The 18,033-nt window shown below is 43.5% G+C and overlaps 4 protein-coding genes across 4 annotated transcripts; 3 read left to right on the top strand and 1 right to left on the bottom strand.

The window, feature by feature from the left end:
• Positions 1-3,682: 3,682 nt before the first annotated feature.
• On the top strand, positions 3,683-5,020 carry LOC6563873 (B9 domain-containing protein 1). Its single transcript, XM_001989918.3, has 3 exons — positions 3,683-4,154; positions 4,213-4,461; positions 4,863-5,020. The coding sequence occupies exons 1-3, from the start codon at positions 3,779-3,781 to the stop codon at positions 4,952-4,954; spliced, it is 717 nt and encodes a 238-aa protein (XP_001989954.1). The 5' UTR covers positions 3,683-3,778; the 3' UTR covers positions 4,955-5,020.
• A 305-nt stretch (positions 5,021-5,325) lies between these two features.
• On the top strand, positions 5,326-7,106 carry LOC6563874 (opsin Rh6). The gene is made up of 4 exons (XM_001989919.2): positions 5,326-5,648; positions 5,714-6,248; positions 6,313-6,593; positions 6,662-7,106. The coding sequence occupies exons 1-4, from the start codon at positions 5,476-5,478 to the stop codon at positions 6,780-6,782; spliced, it is 1,110 nt and encodes a 369-aa protein (XP_001989955.1). The 5' UTR covers positions 5,326-5,475; the 3' UTR covers positions 6,783-7,106.
• LOC6563875 (trissin) lies at positions 7,081-7,718 on the bottom strand. The gene is made up of 3 exons (XM_001989920.3): positions 7,606-7,718; positions 7,442-7,535; positions 7,081-7,374 (listed from the first exon to the last, which is right to left on the bottom strand). The coding sequence occupies exons 1-3, from the start codon at positions 7,628-7,630 to the stop codon at positions 7,194-7,196; spliced, it is 300 nt and encodes a 99-aa protein (XP_001989956.1). The 5' UTR covers positions 7,631-7,718; the 3' UTR covers positions 7,081-7,193.
• Positions 7,719-8,765: 1,047 nt separating this feature from the next.
• Positions 8,766-15,977, top strand: LOC6563876 (activating signal cointegrator 1 complex subunit 3). Its single transcript, XM_001989921.3, has 6 exons — positions 8,766-8,974; positions 9,061-10,739; positions 10,830-11,805; positions 11,861-12,269; positions 12,337-15,225; positions 15,285-15,977. The coding sequence occupies exons 1-6, from the start codon at positions 8,841-8,843 to the stop codon at positions 15,741-15,743; spliced, it is 6,546 nt and encodes a 2,181-aa protein (XP_001989957.1). The 5' UTR covers positions 8,766-8,840; the 3' UTR covers positions 15,744-15,977.
• Positions 15,978-18,033: the final 2,056 nt, after the last annotated feature.

Raw genomic sequence — 18,033 nt, 5'->3', positions numbered from 1 at the left:
GCTGTGAGCTATAGAGGCCATATAAAGCAAGCAAACTATTATTATTAAGAGTTCAGGTTTTAAAGTTCGTTTGACAGCTGCTCAATCAAATCATACATATATATTTGGGCTAACTAAACATAAACCTTTTTGACATTCACCCCCTCGCTGTGTGCCGCATTTTGGCATGCCAGTGGGATCGAAGATGTAGCGCTCTGATGTCTAAATTTACGAAATTTGCAAAAATCAAAGTCAATTACGTGCGCTGTCAATCAGCGGCAGGAATCGAACTCAAAAATCGGACAAAGACATGCGTAAGAGCATTTTAGTGCGCAAGCTGCGTGGCGCATGTATCTCAAAGATACATTTCGCTTAAGTGTATGGCATACATGATCTATTCAACTACTATAGTACATTTTTTGTTTTGTTTTTATTTTATTTTATTTTCATTTTTTTTTTTAAATAGATTCATTGCACGCGTACGACAGACTATATCGAATCATAACCAGATGGCCAGGGAGCCGTTGTGCGTTGACCCTGAGACAAACGCCCTCGCAACGCGAAAACATAAACTAATGTATATCCATAGAATCCGTACTATACATATATACAACACATATATAGCCACATATAGTGCCACAGGGAAAGAAAGGGAGAGTGTGTCTGTGTTGGCTATGCAAATTATAAGCACAAACTTGCAAATATTTATAGGAACAAGATGGCAAAGACTTCAAATGGAACACTTGATTACTCGACTTTTGATATATCCCATTATTTATTTGCCAGCCACAACAAGCTGCTGTTGTTACAATGAACTCATCTTATCAGATGCCATTGATGAGTTAATTACGATCAATAAAATGCTAGCAAAGACTATATCCAAACTGTCTTGACTGTCCATCACAAGTTTCACATAAAACTAATGTGCTTATGGTATCCCACGGATATTGCGTATAGGAACCCGAATTACGATGAGAAGAGTACTGCTGTATCGTAAAATTTGAGTGGCCGCTGAAAGGCAGCATCATAAAAATTGACTTCAATACAATAGAACTACTATTTCCTGCAAATCGTCAAGGTTGCTACCGCTTTGAACTGCCCGGCGACTGAAGAATGATATTAGACATTAAACAACAATTCGATGAATGACGCTGCATAAGAATAAGTATGATAGCAACTCTGATGTCAAGCACTGAATTAAAACAATAGTATCACGTAATAAGACATTTTCCACTTAATTACATATCGTAAGTACATTTGTAACTGAACTCTAATCTTCGAAAGTATTTAAGTGTCGGAGATCAGAATGCGATGCTTTTACTTTTGCTTACTCAGGCAGATATTGCTTACATTTCTTTCGAATGGAAGATAGTTAAGCGTTTTGATTGCGGAATATATTCATGCCACATTTCTTTCTCTCAGCTTGATCTTGTTGAATTCATATGTTGCTATCGCTATCCACTTGCATTTAAATTTAAAAAAAAACACGTAACTTTTTTGAATCGACTATCTTCTAAAGTGCGAAGGTGGTCCTTCTGACCAAGCTAGAGTTAAGGACCAGGAACAAATGTCCAGGTTCGAATGTCATAAACCTACAAGCTCGACTGTTAATGTATACATTATGTAGTCAAGTGTGAGTTCCTACAAAATACTTCAATTGAAACATTCATTTATTTTTCAATGAATCGAGTGAGACATGCATATATTATTTAATGTAAGAACTCCATATGAGAAGCCCACCGAACGGATTTCAAAAAAATGTTTTATGCATTTCTTATTAAATCGTTGGTTCATTGATTCCAACAAACGAAATTGAATGCAAACACATATATACATATAAGTGTAAATGTATATATATGGCCAAATGTATATACAAAATAATGAATATGCATAAATACCAAGGCGTATTAGAAACATAAGACCAACCGAAAATGCACAAAAGTATTGAAGTAATGCACAAAACTTACTTATATCTGCGCTGCGTCAGCAGCACGAGTCGCATTTACCAGCTAAGGCAAAAAAAAGAAGAAAAAAAACTTAAAAAAAAAAAAAAAGAAAAAACTGGTGTGAGCTTATGGCTTATGGTTTGTATTGCTTCAGCCTAAGCTCTTGTTTATGGCATGAAAATGGGCTTATTCCATAGAATTGCACATGGTACTCGATCAGTCCCACTATGGCGTCAATTGCAACACACAGCTCGACACTTGCCACTTGCCACTTGCCACTCGAAGACGGAGGCTTCAATTGATCCTCGACGGCGATATGCACAGCTGTGTTTTGGCTGCAGCTGCATAGATGAGTCGAGTCGATGGGGGGCTCATTTGCGTAGCTTTACGACTCGAATTCCGCCAAAAGGCAACCAGAGATTCCATTGCTGCTCTTACTTACACCTTCCGTTGCCTTGAACTATCGACTTTACACATTTGACGCGCATTTTAATTACATGGAGAGCTCTTCGTGAGCTTTGTGTTGCACAATGCCAACCGGAATGGGCGGTTGCAAGAGGCGTAACTTCTCGTTACGGTAGCTCCAGCCAATCGTCATAATGATTTATAAGCACAAGAAACCAAGTAAAGATGTTTATTATGTTAGTATCGACTTCAATAATTTATATACTTAAGTCTATATCATAAAGTGCCTAAAGTCTGTTCTTGTTGACTTAATATAACTATATACCCCATTTGTATCTTTGATGGAGGGTATAATTAATTTTGCTTGCAGCTGAAGAGCCTCAGCCATATTTATAAGTTATTAACTGGCTTGCCAGCGATTGGTGTCGCTGTAAGCTATAAAATTTATGTACCTACCATGATATATAGACAATCGTACATATATCAACCATAATTGACCTTTGTCACAGCAGACCAGCAACACAATAGCTACGTCTAGATATTAGACCCCAGCCCCAGGCACAGACCCAGACCCAGACCCCAGAGAAGTGAGTTAAAGTCTTGTAAATTGTCATGAACAAAATTATTAATTGATCTTGGATAAACGTCATGTGGCAAAACAAAAGAATAACAACATGTATGTAATAGCTGCAAGAATTAAATTACATTTATAAGACACTTAAGACTGGCGCCATTCAGAGAATATAGTATACTTGTTGAATTGCTATTTTGTAAACGGGCATTACACAATTTATTGTATTCTCTTTAAATACTTGAACATTTAAATGCGGCTTTTGTGAATAAAAATGTTATGCGGATCTTGTATACAATTTAATTATGCGTTTTCTTGACTTACAGATTTATTTTAAATACCAGATACTTACCTCATGATTTGGCTTGGAATAAATTCAGATATGCAATAATCCAATAACGTAGAAAGTCTGAAATCTCTCGAAATGTCATCATTCTCGTTATATTATTTATATATATATATATATTTTTTTTAAATGTTTAATTTAATTTGTAAACTTAATTCTAAACTTACTTTAAAATGTATTTTCTGAAGACCTTTTTTACAAATTGTTGACTATTTTTGATCTCCTAGATGTACACAAAAAATAAATAGACAAGGAGAACTCATCAGTTAATAACAAATGCAAAAAAAAAAAATGTTTATTAAAGATTAAACGGCTATTTTTCTAGGTATTGGGTTATGTAACCCATTCAAAAATCTGTGAAGAGTGGCTAAAAGAAAATAGAAAACTTGAATTTGGAACAGTGTTGCAAATAGCCCCAAATTGATTGGGTCTTTTTCAACACTATCCAATGACAGTCGGCCTACCAACTAGGGAAATTAAGTTAAAACCAACCAGTTTGAACCGAACGCACCCTCTAACCGGACGCAAACAATGGACGATGGCGAAGAAACAAGTTACCCTGACAACGAGGACAGCAACAAAGGGTCAGGCAAACAAAAAGCGAGAAGAGCCCGAAAAACATCGAGTGTACAGAATGAAGATGACGAGTTGGAAACAAAATGCACTGTCAGCTATTTTACTCTATGCGTTTCTGGCCAAATAGTATCGGCGACATTTCCGCTGGGTCCCGACAGAGAGTTCATATTCTGCCGCTTCGAGCTGATCGCCGGTCCCGACTGGCAATTGGTATCTGGGGTGCAACACGGCCTCACGCAGATGGCCACCAACAAGGCAGGCCACTTTAATGACAAAATTGCTTTAAGCATGCCCCTTGATGTCACATACAAGAGCACCAGTCCCTTTGGCTGTAAGTTTTGGTTTATTCTCATCACGTTTTAGTTACTCCTACAACAAACTCATTGCAGGGCCACAAATTCTAGTTAGCGTTTTTGGACAAAACGGACGCGGTGCAGAAACTTTGTTAGGTTATGCACATGTCCATCTGCCCATCTTCGGCAATTGCAGGCAGGAGCAGCAGATGTCCCATCTAAGTGAAGTTCCTATTTTGATGCCAAAGAGCCCGGGCATGCTGGCCGATGTGACCAGTTGGCTGCTGCGACGACAGCCGGAACTCAAGGATCCCAAAGTTCTCCTAGACAATCTGCAGTGCAAGGGTAATCTATAATTATTATATAAATGGTTACAGTGGTAGCTCAGAAATTAACACATTTAGAAATTATAATTCTTAAAGATTAAAAGTGCAATTTTCAATTTCAAAAATTCCACATTAAAAAATGTCACATTAATAAATAATTTCTGATACTTACTCTTCCCAAAGTCAACAAATTTTGTCTTTAGTTTACTGAAGAGTTACTTTAAAGGTCAAGCATCAAATATGTAGGTCACTCCAAGTTCACGTGCAAGAACCATAAATATCACTTTTTCTATTGAAATAAAATACTTTTCAAGTTCGAACTAGAATCAATTTTGTAACCGATCCATTTCCAATAGCGAGCGCATATTGTGTCACATGTTTCTTCTGCCTTATAATAGTTGCAAAATATGTTCGTTTTAGGTCTATCCATGGAATCCTATGGCACGCTGGAGTTCCAGCTGCATACGATAATGAGAGGAGCACGTAAACTGGGCTACAACTGGCATGCCTGAGCTGGGATATCGAATAAGTTGACGTTCAAAATGAGTGTTAATAAAACGTGAATTGCTTCCAGCGAAGCGAAGAAAGCGTTTGTCTTAATCTAATTGGCTCTAGGAGGGTTGGGCTGGCTGGCTTACCATAAACTTGACCATGGCTTGGATTGACTGCTGAGGACAATGACGCATTTCGCTGCTCGATAACGCTAATCCGACGCAACAAATTTGCAGCAATTGGGAAAGAAATTGAAAATTTAGCGACTTTGAATTGGCCACATAATTGGATTAGGTGGCAATTAGTGTAAGACTGGCTAGTCTCAAGTGTTTTTTTGTTTGACTCAAGGCCCGAAAACATATAAAGACAGCACAAGTTTTTGGCCCAGGGCAGTCGCGTCCAGGCCAGCGCCAAGAGTAATCTTGAGAATCATTTCCTCTGCTATGGACAGCAAATATTAGACAATTGTGCGGAGTAACTAAAGTATCCAGCCAAGTGCAACTAAAGTTTCTTGTTAACGCTTTAGTAATACTATACAACCATGATAAGTCTGAATCAACCAAGTTTTGCGCATCTTCGCGATGGCAACAATCTCAGCCTGGCGGAGAGTGTGCCTGCCGAAATCATGCACATGGTGGATCCGTACTGGTACCAGTGGCCCCCAATGGAGCCGATGTGGTTTGGCATTATTGGCTTTGTCATTACCGTGCTGGGGTAACATATAAATTTCGTTAAGAATATTTAGCTATTTTAGTTGACTTCCTATTTATTTGAAATAGTGTGATGTCATTGTCTGGCAACTTTATTGTGATGTATGTTTTTACGTCGTCGAAGGGGTTGCGAACACCTTCCAACATGTTTGTGGTTAATCTGGCCTTCTCCGATTTCATGATGATGTTCACCATGTTTCCACCGGTGGTCCTAAACGGCTTCTATGGCACCTGGATTATGGGTCCGTTTCTGTGCGAGCTCTACGGCCTTTTTGGTTCCCTGTTCGGCTGTGTATCCATCTGGTCCATGACCCTGATTGCCTATGATCGTTATTGCGTCATTGTTAAGGGTATGGCCCGTAAGCCTCTGACGGTTACGTCGGCGGTTCTCCGACTTTTAACTGTGTGGACAATTTGTGGCACTTGGGCTTTACTTCCGATGTTTGGCTGGAATCGATATGTGCCTGAGGGTAATATGACGGCCTGTGGCACAGACTATTTTGCTAAGGATTGGTTCAATCGCTCCTACATCATTGTCTACTCCGCTTGGGTCTACCTCACACCACTATCGACCATCATCTTCTCATATTATCATATCTTGAAAGTAAGTATCAGTAACTGAATTTTGCATTCTGTTGGAGCTCCAACTTATTAAATCCAATCTTAAGGCTGTTGCTGCCCACGAGAAGGCAATGCGAGATCAGGCAAAGAAGATGAATGTCGCCTCTCTGCGCCAGACCGAAGCAGAGAAGAGCAAGGCCATCGAAATCAAGCTGGCCAAGGTTGCATTGACTACAATTTCGCTTTGGTTCTTCGCTTGGACGCCCTATACAATTATCAATTATGCGGGCATCTTTGAATCAATGCATCTGTCGCCGCTTTCAACAATTTGCGGCTCGGTTTTTGCCAAAGCAAACGCCGTTTGCAATCCAATTGTCTATGGCCTTAGGTAAATATTTAAGCAGGGATTCAAAGAGAAATTAATTTATATCATTGCTTCACTTGACTTCTTGTCAGCCATCCCAAGTACAAGCAGGTGCTCAAGGAGAAGATGCCGTGCCTGGCCTGTGGCAAGAACGAACTTGCCGCCGACTCCAGGACGCAGGCCACCACAGAGATTAGCGAATCTCAGGCTTAAAACAAAATATCGACGACTGCAGCAGACGACAAAGGAGACGACGACTTGTGATTATTATACACAGGCACTGACAGCTTTACAGAATTTAAATCAGCAGCCGACTTGGCGTAATTCTAGTAGATATGTGTTCTAAACCTTTGCATACAAACAAACAAAAAATTAAAAAAAAGAGAGCATTCAAAAAAATGTTTAAAAAAAATGGAGCGCAATTTAAGAAGATAAACTGCAACTGATACAAAATCAAACAAAATTATCTGGTTTCTTTTCTTTTTCTTGTTTTAAAAATAGTATTAAGATATTAACTGCTTTATAAAGCACATTGCCCAAAAGTTGTACGCCTTTTATTGAAAAATTAACATTTCAAACAGTCCTTTATTCCTGTATTGTAGTTGCCGGTATCAGTTGCGGTTTTCAATTATAGTAGTTGGTTATGTCCAGTTCATTAAGGGTGCCATTGTTGCGGCGTTCGCGCAACTCCTGCGTGAAGAGAGCATGTCCTTGCAGCAGTATAAAGTCTATCAGCCGCTTATCTGAGCTAAGACGCAGTGCCTCCGGATCGCTGCGTTTGCGTAGATAGTTGAAGCAGCAGGTTCTGTTGAACAAAAATGTAAGGCAATCGGCAAAGACTTGATCTGAATAGAATATACAGATACACTTACCGAAAATGTTTGGTTCCGCAGGCACTGGCACACTCCTTGCCACAGGAGTCACATGGTATGGCATTGCAGCACGTAAAACACATAAAGCACATGCCTGCAGATTTGCAGGCAATATAATTATTAAAAAACAAATAAAAAACAGAACTAGAGCATTGTCTACTCACATAGCAAAATTATTTGCATATTCATTTCGTCGCACTTTTCTGAAGTTGGAAGGAAGTTCAATTATTTCTGAAACTCATAGGAAGTCTTGGTGGATTGGACTGTCCCGTGTAAACAGCAGCAGCAACTGAAAGGACTGAGCTATTTGTCAATCAGCTTTTATACATTTCTAAAGATGCAACACTCTCATACACCCACACATAAACACCCACACATAGTCACCGCAGGGGTAGTTAAATTCAAAGTGGCCATTGAAGCATGTCGCATGGACAGTAAAGAGATTCATCCAAGTATACATGTGGACATGTGTTGCATAATAAATTAACGGACAATTGCAGCTTGCGCAACAAGTTGTTGTAGCATACTTTTGAAGATGGTGGCTGCTTCTGGGGACGACCGCAATCAAAACATTTTGTAACAGGTTATAAAAGTTTTTCAACTGGCAAGCTATGCATATAAATCAAGCCTTTAAGGGAAAGATATTTTAGGATGGACAATTATTAGATTAAAATGATTACGCTTAGCCTATCGGATCTAAATCAAGTCTTAGACATATGGAGACAAAACATTTACCAAAAATACAATTAGGTGTTTGCATATAGCTTCAAATATTTTGTCATGATTAAATCAATGCCAGCTTAGAGTAGCATAAGAAAACCATTCCAGAAATAGATTCAATTTAAATTAATGTGAATTTATAAAAAAAAATACAATAACAACTTCTGAATATTTTGAATGTTCTGATTTGCAAATCTTAATAGGAATATAATTTCAGTTTTATATTCAAATTTTTAAAAAACATAAGGGACGTCGAATTAAAATATATTCATTTGATATTAGCTGGCTCTAATTAGCAAATGTTATTACTAAGAATACAATAAAACTATACAATATTAAAAAAAATATATAAATTAATGATAAGGCACGTAAAATAATAAATGTTTCGCATTCAAATTTTCTTGAGATTTGGCGATATACATGAGAATATTCATATGATATTAGCAGGTGCTGATATAAAAAAAAAAGAAAAAAAAAGAACAAAATCATTACAATTTCACCATTCTAAATTTGGTCACACTTAACAATATACGTTACGATATTCGTGGGATATGAAAACGAGGTGGCAACGCCGACGACCAGAAGCAACAGCTGTGAAATCACAGCTGCTACAATAAATAAACCTAAATTTGAGTAGAGTTGGATTATTTCCCCCAAATAAAACGAAGACTAACTGACCATGTGGGAGCCGCCTCGACTGAGTGCATCGCTACGAGCCAAAACGGAACTCGAATCGAAAAAGAGGCGTTACAGTGGACTGAACCATGTTCGAACGAAATCAGCTGTAGCTTCCACGCAGACAAATTTGAAAGAGTGAGCTGATATATTTTCACAACTGGTGAAATACCCTTGACACATGATAAATAAATATAAAAACTGTATGCAATTTTTATCACAAGGAAAGCGGAACAGACTATAGGGCAATTGCTGGCGCAGTTGCCGGCTGATAAGCAGCCGGTATGCAAGGTGCAGCTGCAAAAGCTGCGCAATTTGGTCCAGGAAAGCATGGGCTACGAGGAGCAGCCCCAGGTTGTGGAGCATGCAGCACTGTATCTGTTCTGGCTGATGCTGGATCAGCGTGTGCTGCTGGTGGCCACCACCAATCGGCTGCACACAATGTTCGGCAACACATTCGATCGGAATCGCACGCAAATCCACAAATCTGTGCTGGCTGTGGCCGCTGAGCTTGAGGAGTACGAACTACTGGCCCTGAAGCGCTGGAGGCACTCGCAGGGAAGGACATCATCAGAGCGCCCGCTCTGGGGCGAAAATGTACGCGTCAGCTGCACCCCAGCTGACTGGTTGGATGTTAGCTTCCTGACGGATCTTTCGCCAGATGCGCTGCTCAACAATCGCACCGTCAACAAGTTTTCCATGGAGTACAAGACCGACGGCACAGAAGTGTCGGCAGTAAGACTGCCAGCCGTGGACGGCTACAAGTTAAGCGCACAGTTGGAGTCGCTGCTGAGCCTGTCGGAGAAAATGGAGGATGACGATCTGTTAACTCGGGTGGGTGACATGCTCAGCTCCAAGCGCAGCAGCGAGATTCTGCAGAACGAGCTAATGGAACTGCTGGGCTTTGAGCATTTCGAACTGGTTGGCCAGTTGCTGCAAGATCGCTCCAAGATTGCCCAGCAGCTGGAGCAATACGCAACGCGAACGCGACGTCTCAAACAGGTGAAGCAGAAGCGTCAACAGGCCACAGCCGGCAACGAAAAGCGTCCGACAGTGGCTAGCGCAGTTGTGGTGCAGTCAGCAGAGGAGCGGGAGCTGGGCAAGCAGCAGCGACGCGAGGAGAAGAAACTGCAACGCATCATGCGCAACATCAAGGATAACGACAAAGAGGATGACGAGACGTCCGGTGCTGTAGCCATCTCAGCGCAACAGCTACGCATGCAGTACCAGCGCAAACTACTGGAGGCAGCCCAACGAGAACCACTGCTTCTCTCCACCAAAGCATTGAAAGCAGAGCAGTCCACGTACACGGCACCCATACGCTATCCCTATGTCTTCGATAGCCAACGGGAGGCCAAACAGCATGCCGGATTTATTGGTGGCAGCCGCATTACATTGCCGGACAATGCTGTACGTATCGACAGTAAGCAGTGGGAGGAGGTCAAGATACCGGCCAGCGAGCCACCGCCTCTGACCGTGGGCAATAAGCGCATCCAAATCGAAGAGCTGGACGACATTGGTCAGATGGCGTTTGCCAACTGTAAGGAGCTAAATCGCATACAATCTGTGGTTTATCCGGTGGCCTATCATAGCAATGAGAACATGTTAGTCTGTGCTCCCACTGGCGCCGGCAAGACGAATGTCGCAATGTTGAGCATTGTGCATACGATTCGCTGTCATCTGGAGCAAGGCGTGATCAATCGAGATCAGTTCAAGATTGTCTACATTGCGCCCATGAAGGCATTGGCCGCCGAAATGGTAGAGAACTTCTCCAAGCGTTTGAAATCGCTGCAGATCAGCGTGCGCGAGCTGACCGGCGACATGCAGCTGACCAAGGCTGAGATGGCCGCCACCCAGATACTGGTCACAACGCCAGAGAAGTGGGATGTGGTAACCAGAAAGGGTAATATAAAATATATATATATATAAACCGAAACAAAATAGATTTGTCTGCTCTTCCAGAGGTTATATTTTTATATTATCTAACTTGCAGCCGGTGGCGATGTGGCATTGGTCAGTCTTGTCCAGCTGCTCATCATTGACGAAGTGCATCTGCTACACGGCGAACGTGGACCCGTTGTGGAGGCGCTAGTGGCCCGCACCTTGCGTCTGGTGGAATCCTCGCAGTCCATGATCCGCATCGTGGGCTTATCGGCAACGCTGCCCAACTATATTGATGTCGCCCGCTTTTTACGCGTGAATCCCATGAAGGGTCTGTTCTACTTTGACTCCCGTTTTCGACCTGTGCCCTTGGATACCAACTTTATTGGCATCAAATCGGTAAAGCCGCTGCAGCAGATCGCCGACATGGATCAATGCTGCTATCAGAAGTGCGTCGAGATGGTACAGCAGGGCCATCAGGTAATGGTCTTTGTGCACGCTCGCAACGCCACCGTGCGGACGGCCAATGTGCTGCGCGAGCTGGCTCAGCAGAACAACACGAGTGCTTTGTTTTTGCCAAAGGATAACAATGCATTTGGCTTAGCCAGCCGTTCCATACAGAAGAGCCGAAATAAGCAGCTGGTGGAGCTGTTCTCCTGCGGCTTGGCAATGCATCATGCTGGCATGCTGCGCGCCGATCGCCAAATGGTGGAGAAATATTTTGTGGAGGGTCACATCTCGGTGCTGGTCTGCACAGCGACGCTAGCCTGGGGCGTTAATTTGCCAGCCCATGCGGTCATCATACGCGGCACAGATATCTACGATGCGAAGCATGGCAGCTTTGTGGATCTGGGTATACTGGATGTACTGCAGATCTTTGGTCGAGCGGGTCGTCCGCAGTTCGATAAGAGCGGCGTAGGCACCATCATAACCAGCTACGACAAACTTAATCACTATCTCTCCTTGCTGACCAATCAATTCCCAATCGAATCCAACTTTGTGCAATGTCTGGCTGACAATTTGAATGCCGAAATTGGGTTGGGCACTATTACCAACGTGGAGGAGGCCATCGAGTGGCTTAGCTACACGTAAGTCACATTTAAAAGGAATTACAATTTATAAAGATATTATTTTTATTTATAGCTACCTTTTTGTCCGCATGCGCATTAATCCACACGTCTATGGAATCGAGTACACGGAACTTCAGCAGGATCCAACGTTGGAGGCACGCCGTCGCGCTTTAATCATGTCCGCATCGATGAGCTTGGATAAGGCCAAGATGATGCGTTTCAATCAACGAACGATGGACATGAATATCACTGACTTGGGCCGCACTGCATCGCATTTCTATATCAAATATGACACGGTGGAAACGTTCAATGAACTTATGAAGCCGTTCATGAACGAAGCAGAGCTGCTGGCCATGATGTCGCAGGCACAGGAGTTTCAACAGCTCAAGGTGCGCGATGACGAACTGGAGGAGTTGGATGAACTACGCGAATACTACTGCAAACTGAAGGCCTTCGGAGGCAGCGAGAATGTTTGCGGCAAAGTAAGCAACTAGATAATATTTGAAAAAAATTTGGCGAAATGATTTTCATCTTTCCCATTCTATCCAGGTGAACATCCTAATACAAACGTATCTGTCCAATGGTTATGTCAAGTCATTTTCATTGATCTCCGATATGTCGTATATAACGCAAAATATTGGCAGAATTGCACGCGCCTTGTTCTCGATTGTGTTGAGGCAGAACAATGCCATTTTGACTGGTCGCATGCTGGAACTGTGCAAGATGTTCGAGCGCAGGCAGTGGGAATTTGACAGCCATTTGCGACAGTTTCCAGCTATCAATGCGGAGACCATTGACAAACTGGAGCGCCGTGGTCTGAGCATCTATCGTCTGCGGGACATGGAACAGCGCGAGCTAAAGGAATGGCTGCGCAGCGATCGCTATGCAGAGCTGGTCATACGCTCGGCACAGGAACTGCCCCTGCTGGAGGTGGAAGCCAGCCTGCAGCCGATTACACGAACCGTGCTGCGCATCTCGATAACCATCTGGCCGGATTTCACTTGGAACGATCGTGTGCATGGCAAGACCAGCCAAAGCTTCTGGCTATGGATCGAGGATCCGGAGTCGAACTACATTTACCACTCGGAACTTTTTCAGCTGAGTCGCAAGTCCGTTTTTAGCGGCAAGTCGCAGCAGCTCGTGATGACCATTCCATTAAAGGAGCCATTACCGCCACAGTACTACATACGCGTGACCAGCGATACCTGGCTGGGCAGCACCAGCTGTGTGCCGCTCTCCTTCCAGCATCTCGTTCTGCCCGAACATCATCCGCCGCTGACGGAGTTGCTCCCACTGCGTCCGCTGCCCGTGAGCAGTCTGGAAAATGAGATCTACGAATCACTGTACAAGTTCACACACTTCAATCCCATACAGACGCAAATCTTTCACTGTCTCTACCACACGGACAACAATGTGCTGCTCGGTGCACCGACGGGCAGTGGCAAAACAATTGTCGCGGAAATTGCCATTTTCCGTGCACTGAATCTGGACCCTAAATGTAAAGTGGTTTATATAGCTCCGTTGAAGGCGCTCGTCAAGGAACGGATTGCGGATTGGCAGCAGCGTTTCGAGCAATCCGAGTTGGGGCTTAAAGTCGTTGAGTTAACTGGTGACGTTACGCCGGACATTAGGGCCATACGTGAATCGCAGTTGATTGTGACGACGCCGGAGAAATGGGACGGCATTAGTCGCTCGTGGCAGACCCGCGACTATGTCCAGCATGTGGCATTGATTGTGATCGATGAGATTCATCTGCTTGGTGAAGATCGTGGTCCCGTCATCGAGGTCATTGTTTCCCGCACCAATTTCATTAGCTCGCACACTGGCCGCTCCATACGCATTGTGGGCTTGTCAACGGCACTGGCGAATGCGCAGGATTTGGCCAACTGGCTGGGCATTGAGCGCATGGGTCTCTACAATTTCAAGCCATCGGTGCGACCCGTGCCACTGCAGGTGCACATCAATGGCTTCCCCGGCAAGCACTATTGTCCGCGCATGGCCACGATGAATCGACCCACCTTCCAGGCAATACGCACGTATTCGCCGTGCGAGCCGACCATTGTGTTTGTCTCCTCGCGTCGACAGACACGTCTAACAGCCTTGGATCTGATCACTTTTGTGGCTGGCGATGAGAATCCCAAACAGTTTCTGCACATTGCCGAGCACGAAATGGAGCTGATAATGCAGAACATACGCGATCAGAACTTGAAGTTCTGTCTGGCCTTTGGTATTGGACTGCATCATGCCGGTCTGCAGGAGCCGGATCGTAAGTGTGTCGAAGAGCTGTTCCTAAATCGGAAGATACAGATTCTAGTGGCCACCGCCACGCTGGCCTGGGGTGTCAATCTGCCCGCCCATCTGGTGGTCATCAAGGGCACCGAATACTTCGACGGCAAGGTAAAGAAATATGTGGACATGCCCATCACAGATGTGCTGCAGATGATGGGACGCGCTGGTCGGCCGCAGTTTGATAACGAGGGCGTTGCCGTCGTTCTGGTGCACGATGAGAAGAAGAACTTTTACAAGAAGTTCCTCTATGATCCGTTCCCAGTTGAGTCCAGTCTGCTGGGCGTATTGCCGGAGCACATCAACGCTGAGATCGTGGCGGGCACTGTGCAAACCAAACAGGCGGCACTGGATTACCTCACCTGGACCTATTTCTTCCGACGACTATTGCGCAATCCATCCTACTATCAACTGGAGGGCATTGAGCCGGAGAATGTGAACGCCTTCATGTCCAGCCTGGTGGAACGTGTCCTCTACGAGCTGGAGGGTGCTGCCTGTGTCGTTGAGCGTGAGGGGCAACTTGTGCCCACGTTTCTGGGCCGCATCAGCTCCTACTACTATCTGTCATACCGCACAATGAAGCATTTCCTCGAGAACCTCCACCCGGGCATGGACACCAAGGAAGTGCTGCTGGCCATTTGTGATTCCTATGAGTTTGACCAGCAACCTGTGCGTCACAACGAAGATAAGCATAACGAAGAGCTAGCCGAGACGACTCGCTTCCGTCCGCCATCGGCCAGTTGGGATTCGCCCTACACAAAGACATTTCTGCTGCTCCAGGCGCATTTCTCACGCCTGCCACTGCCCAACTCAGACTATCTGACCGATACCAAGTCAGCGCTGGATAATGCCACGCGCGTCATGCAAGCCATGGTGGACTACACGGCGGAACGGGGCTGGCTATCGACCAGTTTGGTCATACAACAATTGATGCAGTGCGTCATCCAGGCACGCTGGTTCGATGCATGCGAATTCCTCACGCTGCCGGCTGTCAATGAGGACAACGTCGATGTCTTTCTCAACATATTACACGATACACACGATTACCTCACGCTGCCAGTGCTTAAGGAGCTATGCAGCAAGGACTATGAAGTGCTGGCATCGCCCCTACGTAATGTATTCGAAGAGCATGAGATCGAGCAGATGCACAGGGTAAAGTGTTCAAATATATCCCAAATAATATTGTATTTAATATGAATTCTCTTCTTCAGGTTATTCAAGGTCTACCCGAAATCTCTCTGAAAATCACTGTCGAGGGTCGTTATCTGGAGGAAGAGTGCGCCAAGCGACCGCTGTCAATTGACGATAGTTCTGTGGTCTGGACACCACTGCATGCTAACGAGGACTATGTTCTGAGCGTTGATCTGCTCCGTCTAAACACGGCTGGACATCGTAGAAGTGCCGCCCAAGGGAACACCATACATTGTCCCAAGTATCCAAAGCCCAAGAATGAGGCTTGGTTCTTAACCCTCGGGTCGCAATCCAATGACGAGCTGCTAGCCATGAAGCGACTGACGCTGCGTGGGACACGCTCCTCCAACCACATTGCCTTCCAGGCAACGCCCCGCCGCGGGCGATTGCTGCTAACGTTATATCTTATGTCCGATTGTCTGATTGGATTCGATCAGCAATACGAATTGCATTTTGAAATTATTGATGCAAAGGCATAGGCCATGCAAGAGTCAATGAATACATACATCCCATTACCACGATCGTAACTATTCTTCCAAATGGAGGCTTGTTGAGCCATATTTATAGAGTAGTTAAACCAGCAGCGCTGCTTATTCATGAAATGTGATCTGCCAGCCTAGATACATATGTCAAACAGTTGTATATTGCTATAGAATGCTATGTTAAGTTTCATGTTAACAACCCGTATTAAAGAAAACTTTGTACTAGCTGAATTTAATCGTGAAATATGAATTATTCATGGCAGTTGATAAAACAGACAACATTGTCATTGCACCATTTTGTGGCAGTGAAAACTAAAATACCTTTCATTCAAAATACATCTGCCCACTTCCCCTTATTCACAACGACTCCACTCTTCTTCTTCTTCAATTTGGTGATCACACAGTTGAAATCAATCGACATCGATATCGATGTTAAGTACATAGCTGCATGTTACGTTACAGATGTTATTTTACAGCATTACAACTACATCACTAGTAGCCCGTTACCCATATTACAAAAGGTCTGCTACAACTCAGCCACCCTGACCATGAGATAGTCCTCTTGTATATTTGGAGTTTACAATGTTTTTTTTAACTTATACCATATATTATTAACTTTAATATTTAATTTTAACGATGGAACTTGAACATATTTTGAGCGTCTTCCCTGTAAGTGTATTCTAAATCCACGAATCGCATAAATAATAGCCAGTATTATGCTTCTGTTGTAGTTCGTTTTGAGAAATTGAAAATTGGGTGCAGCGTTCCATTTTGCTTCTGCAAAATTACTGCCCCAAATCCTATTGCACTTGCACCACAGTGCAATTCAATATCCTATACCCTGTAATCGTAGATTGCTAGTACCGGCGCTTTCAACTTCTTTTTTAAATTTAAAAAGTTTTGTTTCAGCAACTGCAATGTTGCAACATGCTTTTCTCAGAAATATCTTGTAAAACTTCATCTAACCAAATTCTTTCTAAAACTCCGCTAACAAACAAGTCAACCTTATTCTTGATAATATACCTGTGCACTTGGACTTATTTAAATATCCTCAACTGAAATTATTTTCAAGACGCTTAGGTCAATTTTTAAATCACAGGCTTGCTGAAAATTATATTTTAATTGGCTTTCATTTAGCCCAAAATAATTCTCAACGTGAGTTTGGAGTTCTATTCCTTGAGGAACACTGTTTCATCCAATATAAGAAATAGGACTGCACGAGTCTACGCATCCATAGCACGAACCAGATTGGTTCATTTGGGCTTTCAACAGCTCTTAGCCTGATGTCCTTTGATGTTTCAATTGAAACAGCGCGAGTCCTTAGGAATGATGGCACCCCTTAACACCTTCAGCTTCGCTGCACTAAGCTATCTAGCCATGCTTTGCTCCGGAAACAACACATCTGCGATTGCATCTTGGTTGGGTTATCGAAGCACTGGACCTGGGCTTGGATGCGAATTCTTTCATTCGGGATTCCTGTAATTAGGCCATCCAGCAACTCCTCGTCATACATGTCTAATTCCTGAGCCATCAATGTCTTGCGCTCAAAGTACATTGCAAACTTCTCCTGGGACTTCCATATGCAAGCCTCAAACTTGCGTCGTAGTTCTGCTTTAGTCATCTTCCCACCAAACGCAATCATTAAGTTCTCTAATAACTCAACAAATTGTTTGACAATACGTGCCATAGCAATGCATCGCCCTTAAGCCTGGCTAAACATAAAAGCGGCGCTGTGTCTTAGTCAATTAGTGCATTTCGGCAACATTTTCCAATTGTCTGATCCAATTGCGAGCTGAAAAATTACGATCGAAATCCGTCGACGAAAATGCTGGCGACAACTTGACGGCGACCACCGTTGACTGCCCCCGTTGTCAGCTACCTCCCTCCATACATTCACCGTTATTTTCAACCGCTTGCCAGCGAATAGGCATCGATACTGACGCCTGCAAACGTAGCTGCTCGAGTAAATTCTTCGCTGAAGCTATTTCACCACTTGGTGCCCTTGAAGATTTCGTCAAGTTGCATTTCGAAAATGTTCCCTTGGGATATTAGGAAGCTGCTCAATCAAATCTTATTTTCTAACTCACTTGCTGGCACCGAGTTCAATCGCGCCAGCATTTCGGCTTTGGCGCCTTCGTTTGTAGACCCAGAGTAAGCAACCATTTTTTTTAGAGTGGCTACCGGTACGTCCTTGATATTGGAGATTGATATTAATTGAATGTGAATTGCATTTTTTATCCCAATTCTGATATTGTGGCTATCAAAACTAAAATACCTTTCCTTTCAG

Source organism: Drosophila grimshawi, unplaced genomic scaffold (genome assembly GCF_018153295.1).
Source record: "Drosophila grimshawi isolate 15287-2541.00 unplaced genomic scaffold, ASM1815329v1 contig_311, whole genome shotgun sequence".
Lineage (NCBI taxonomy): Eukaryota > Metazoa > Arthropoda > Insecta > Diptera > Drosophilidae > Drosophila > Drosophila grimshawi.
This window is presented reverse-complemented; position numbering and strand designations above follow the sequence as displayed.

Excerpts from the sequence above, each read along its gene's own strand:
- LOC6563873 (XM_001989918.3), top strand. The coding sequence starts at position 3,779 with ATGGACGATGGCGAAGAAACAAGTTACCCTGACAACGAGGACAGCAAC. Across the intron at positions 4,155-4,212 it reads GAGCACCAGTCCCTTTGGCT|GGCCACAAATTCTAGTTAGC; the intron begins GTAAGTTTTGGT and ends AACTCATTGCAG. Across the intron at positions 4,462-4,862 it reads AGACAATCTGCAGTGCAAGG|GTCTATCCATGGAATCCTAT; the intron begins GTAATCTATAAT and ends TGTTCGTTTTAG.
- LOC6563874 (XM_001989919.2), top strand. The coding sequence starts at position 5,476 with ATGATAAGTCTGAATCAACCAAGTTTTGCGCATCTTCGCGATGGCAAC. Across the intron at positions 5,649-5,713 it reads TTTGTCATTACCGTGCTGGG|TGTGATGTCATTGTCTGGCA; the intron begins GTAACATATAAA and ends TATTTGAAATAG. Across the intron at positions 6,249-6,312 it reads CATATTATCATATCTTGAAA|GCTGTTGCTGCCCACGAGAA; the intron begins GTAAGTATCAGT and ends TCCAATCTTAAG.
- LOC6563875 (XM_001989920.3), bottom strand. The coding sequence starts at position 7,630 with ATGAATATGCAAATAATTTTGCTAT. Across the intron at positions 7,536-7,605 it reads TATGCAAATAATTTTGCTAT|GCATGTGCTTTATGTGTTTT; the intron begins GTGAGTAGACAA and ends GCAAATCTGCAG. Across the intron at positions 7,375-7,441 it reads TGCGGAACCAAACATTTTCG|AACCTGCTGCTTCAACTATC; the intron begins GTAAGTGTATCT and ends TTTGTTCAACAG.
- LOC6563876 (XM_001989921.3), top strand. The coding sequence starts at position 8,841 with ATGTGGGAGCCGCCTCGACTGAGTGCATCGCTACGAGCCAAAACGGAA. Across the intron at positions 11,806-11,860 it reads ATCGAGTGGCTTAGCTACAC|CTACCTTTTTGTCCGCATGC; the intron begins GTAAGTCACATT and ends TTTTATTTATAG. Across the intron at positions 12,270-12,336 it reads GCGAGAATGTTTGCGGCAAA|GTGAACATCCTAATACAAAC; the intron begins GTAAGCAACTAG and ends CATTCTATCCAG.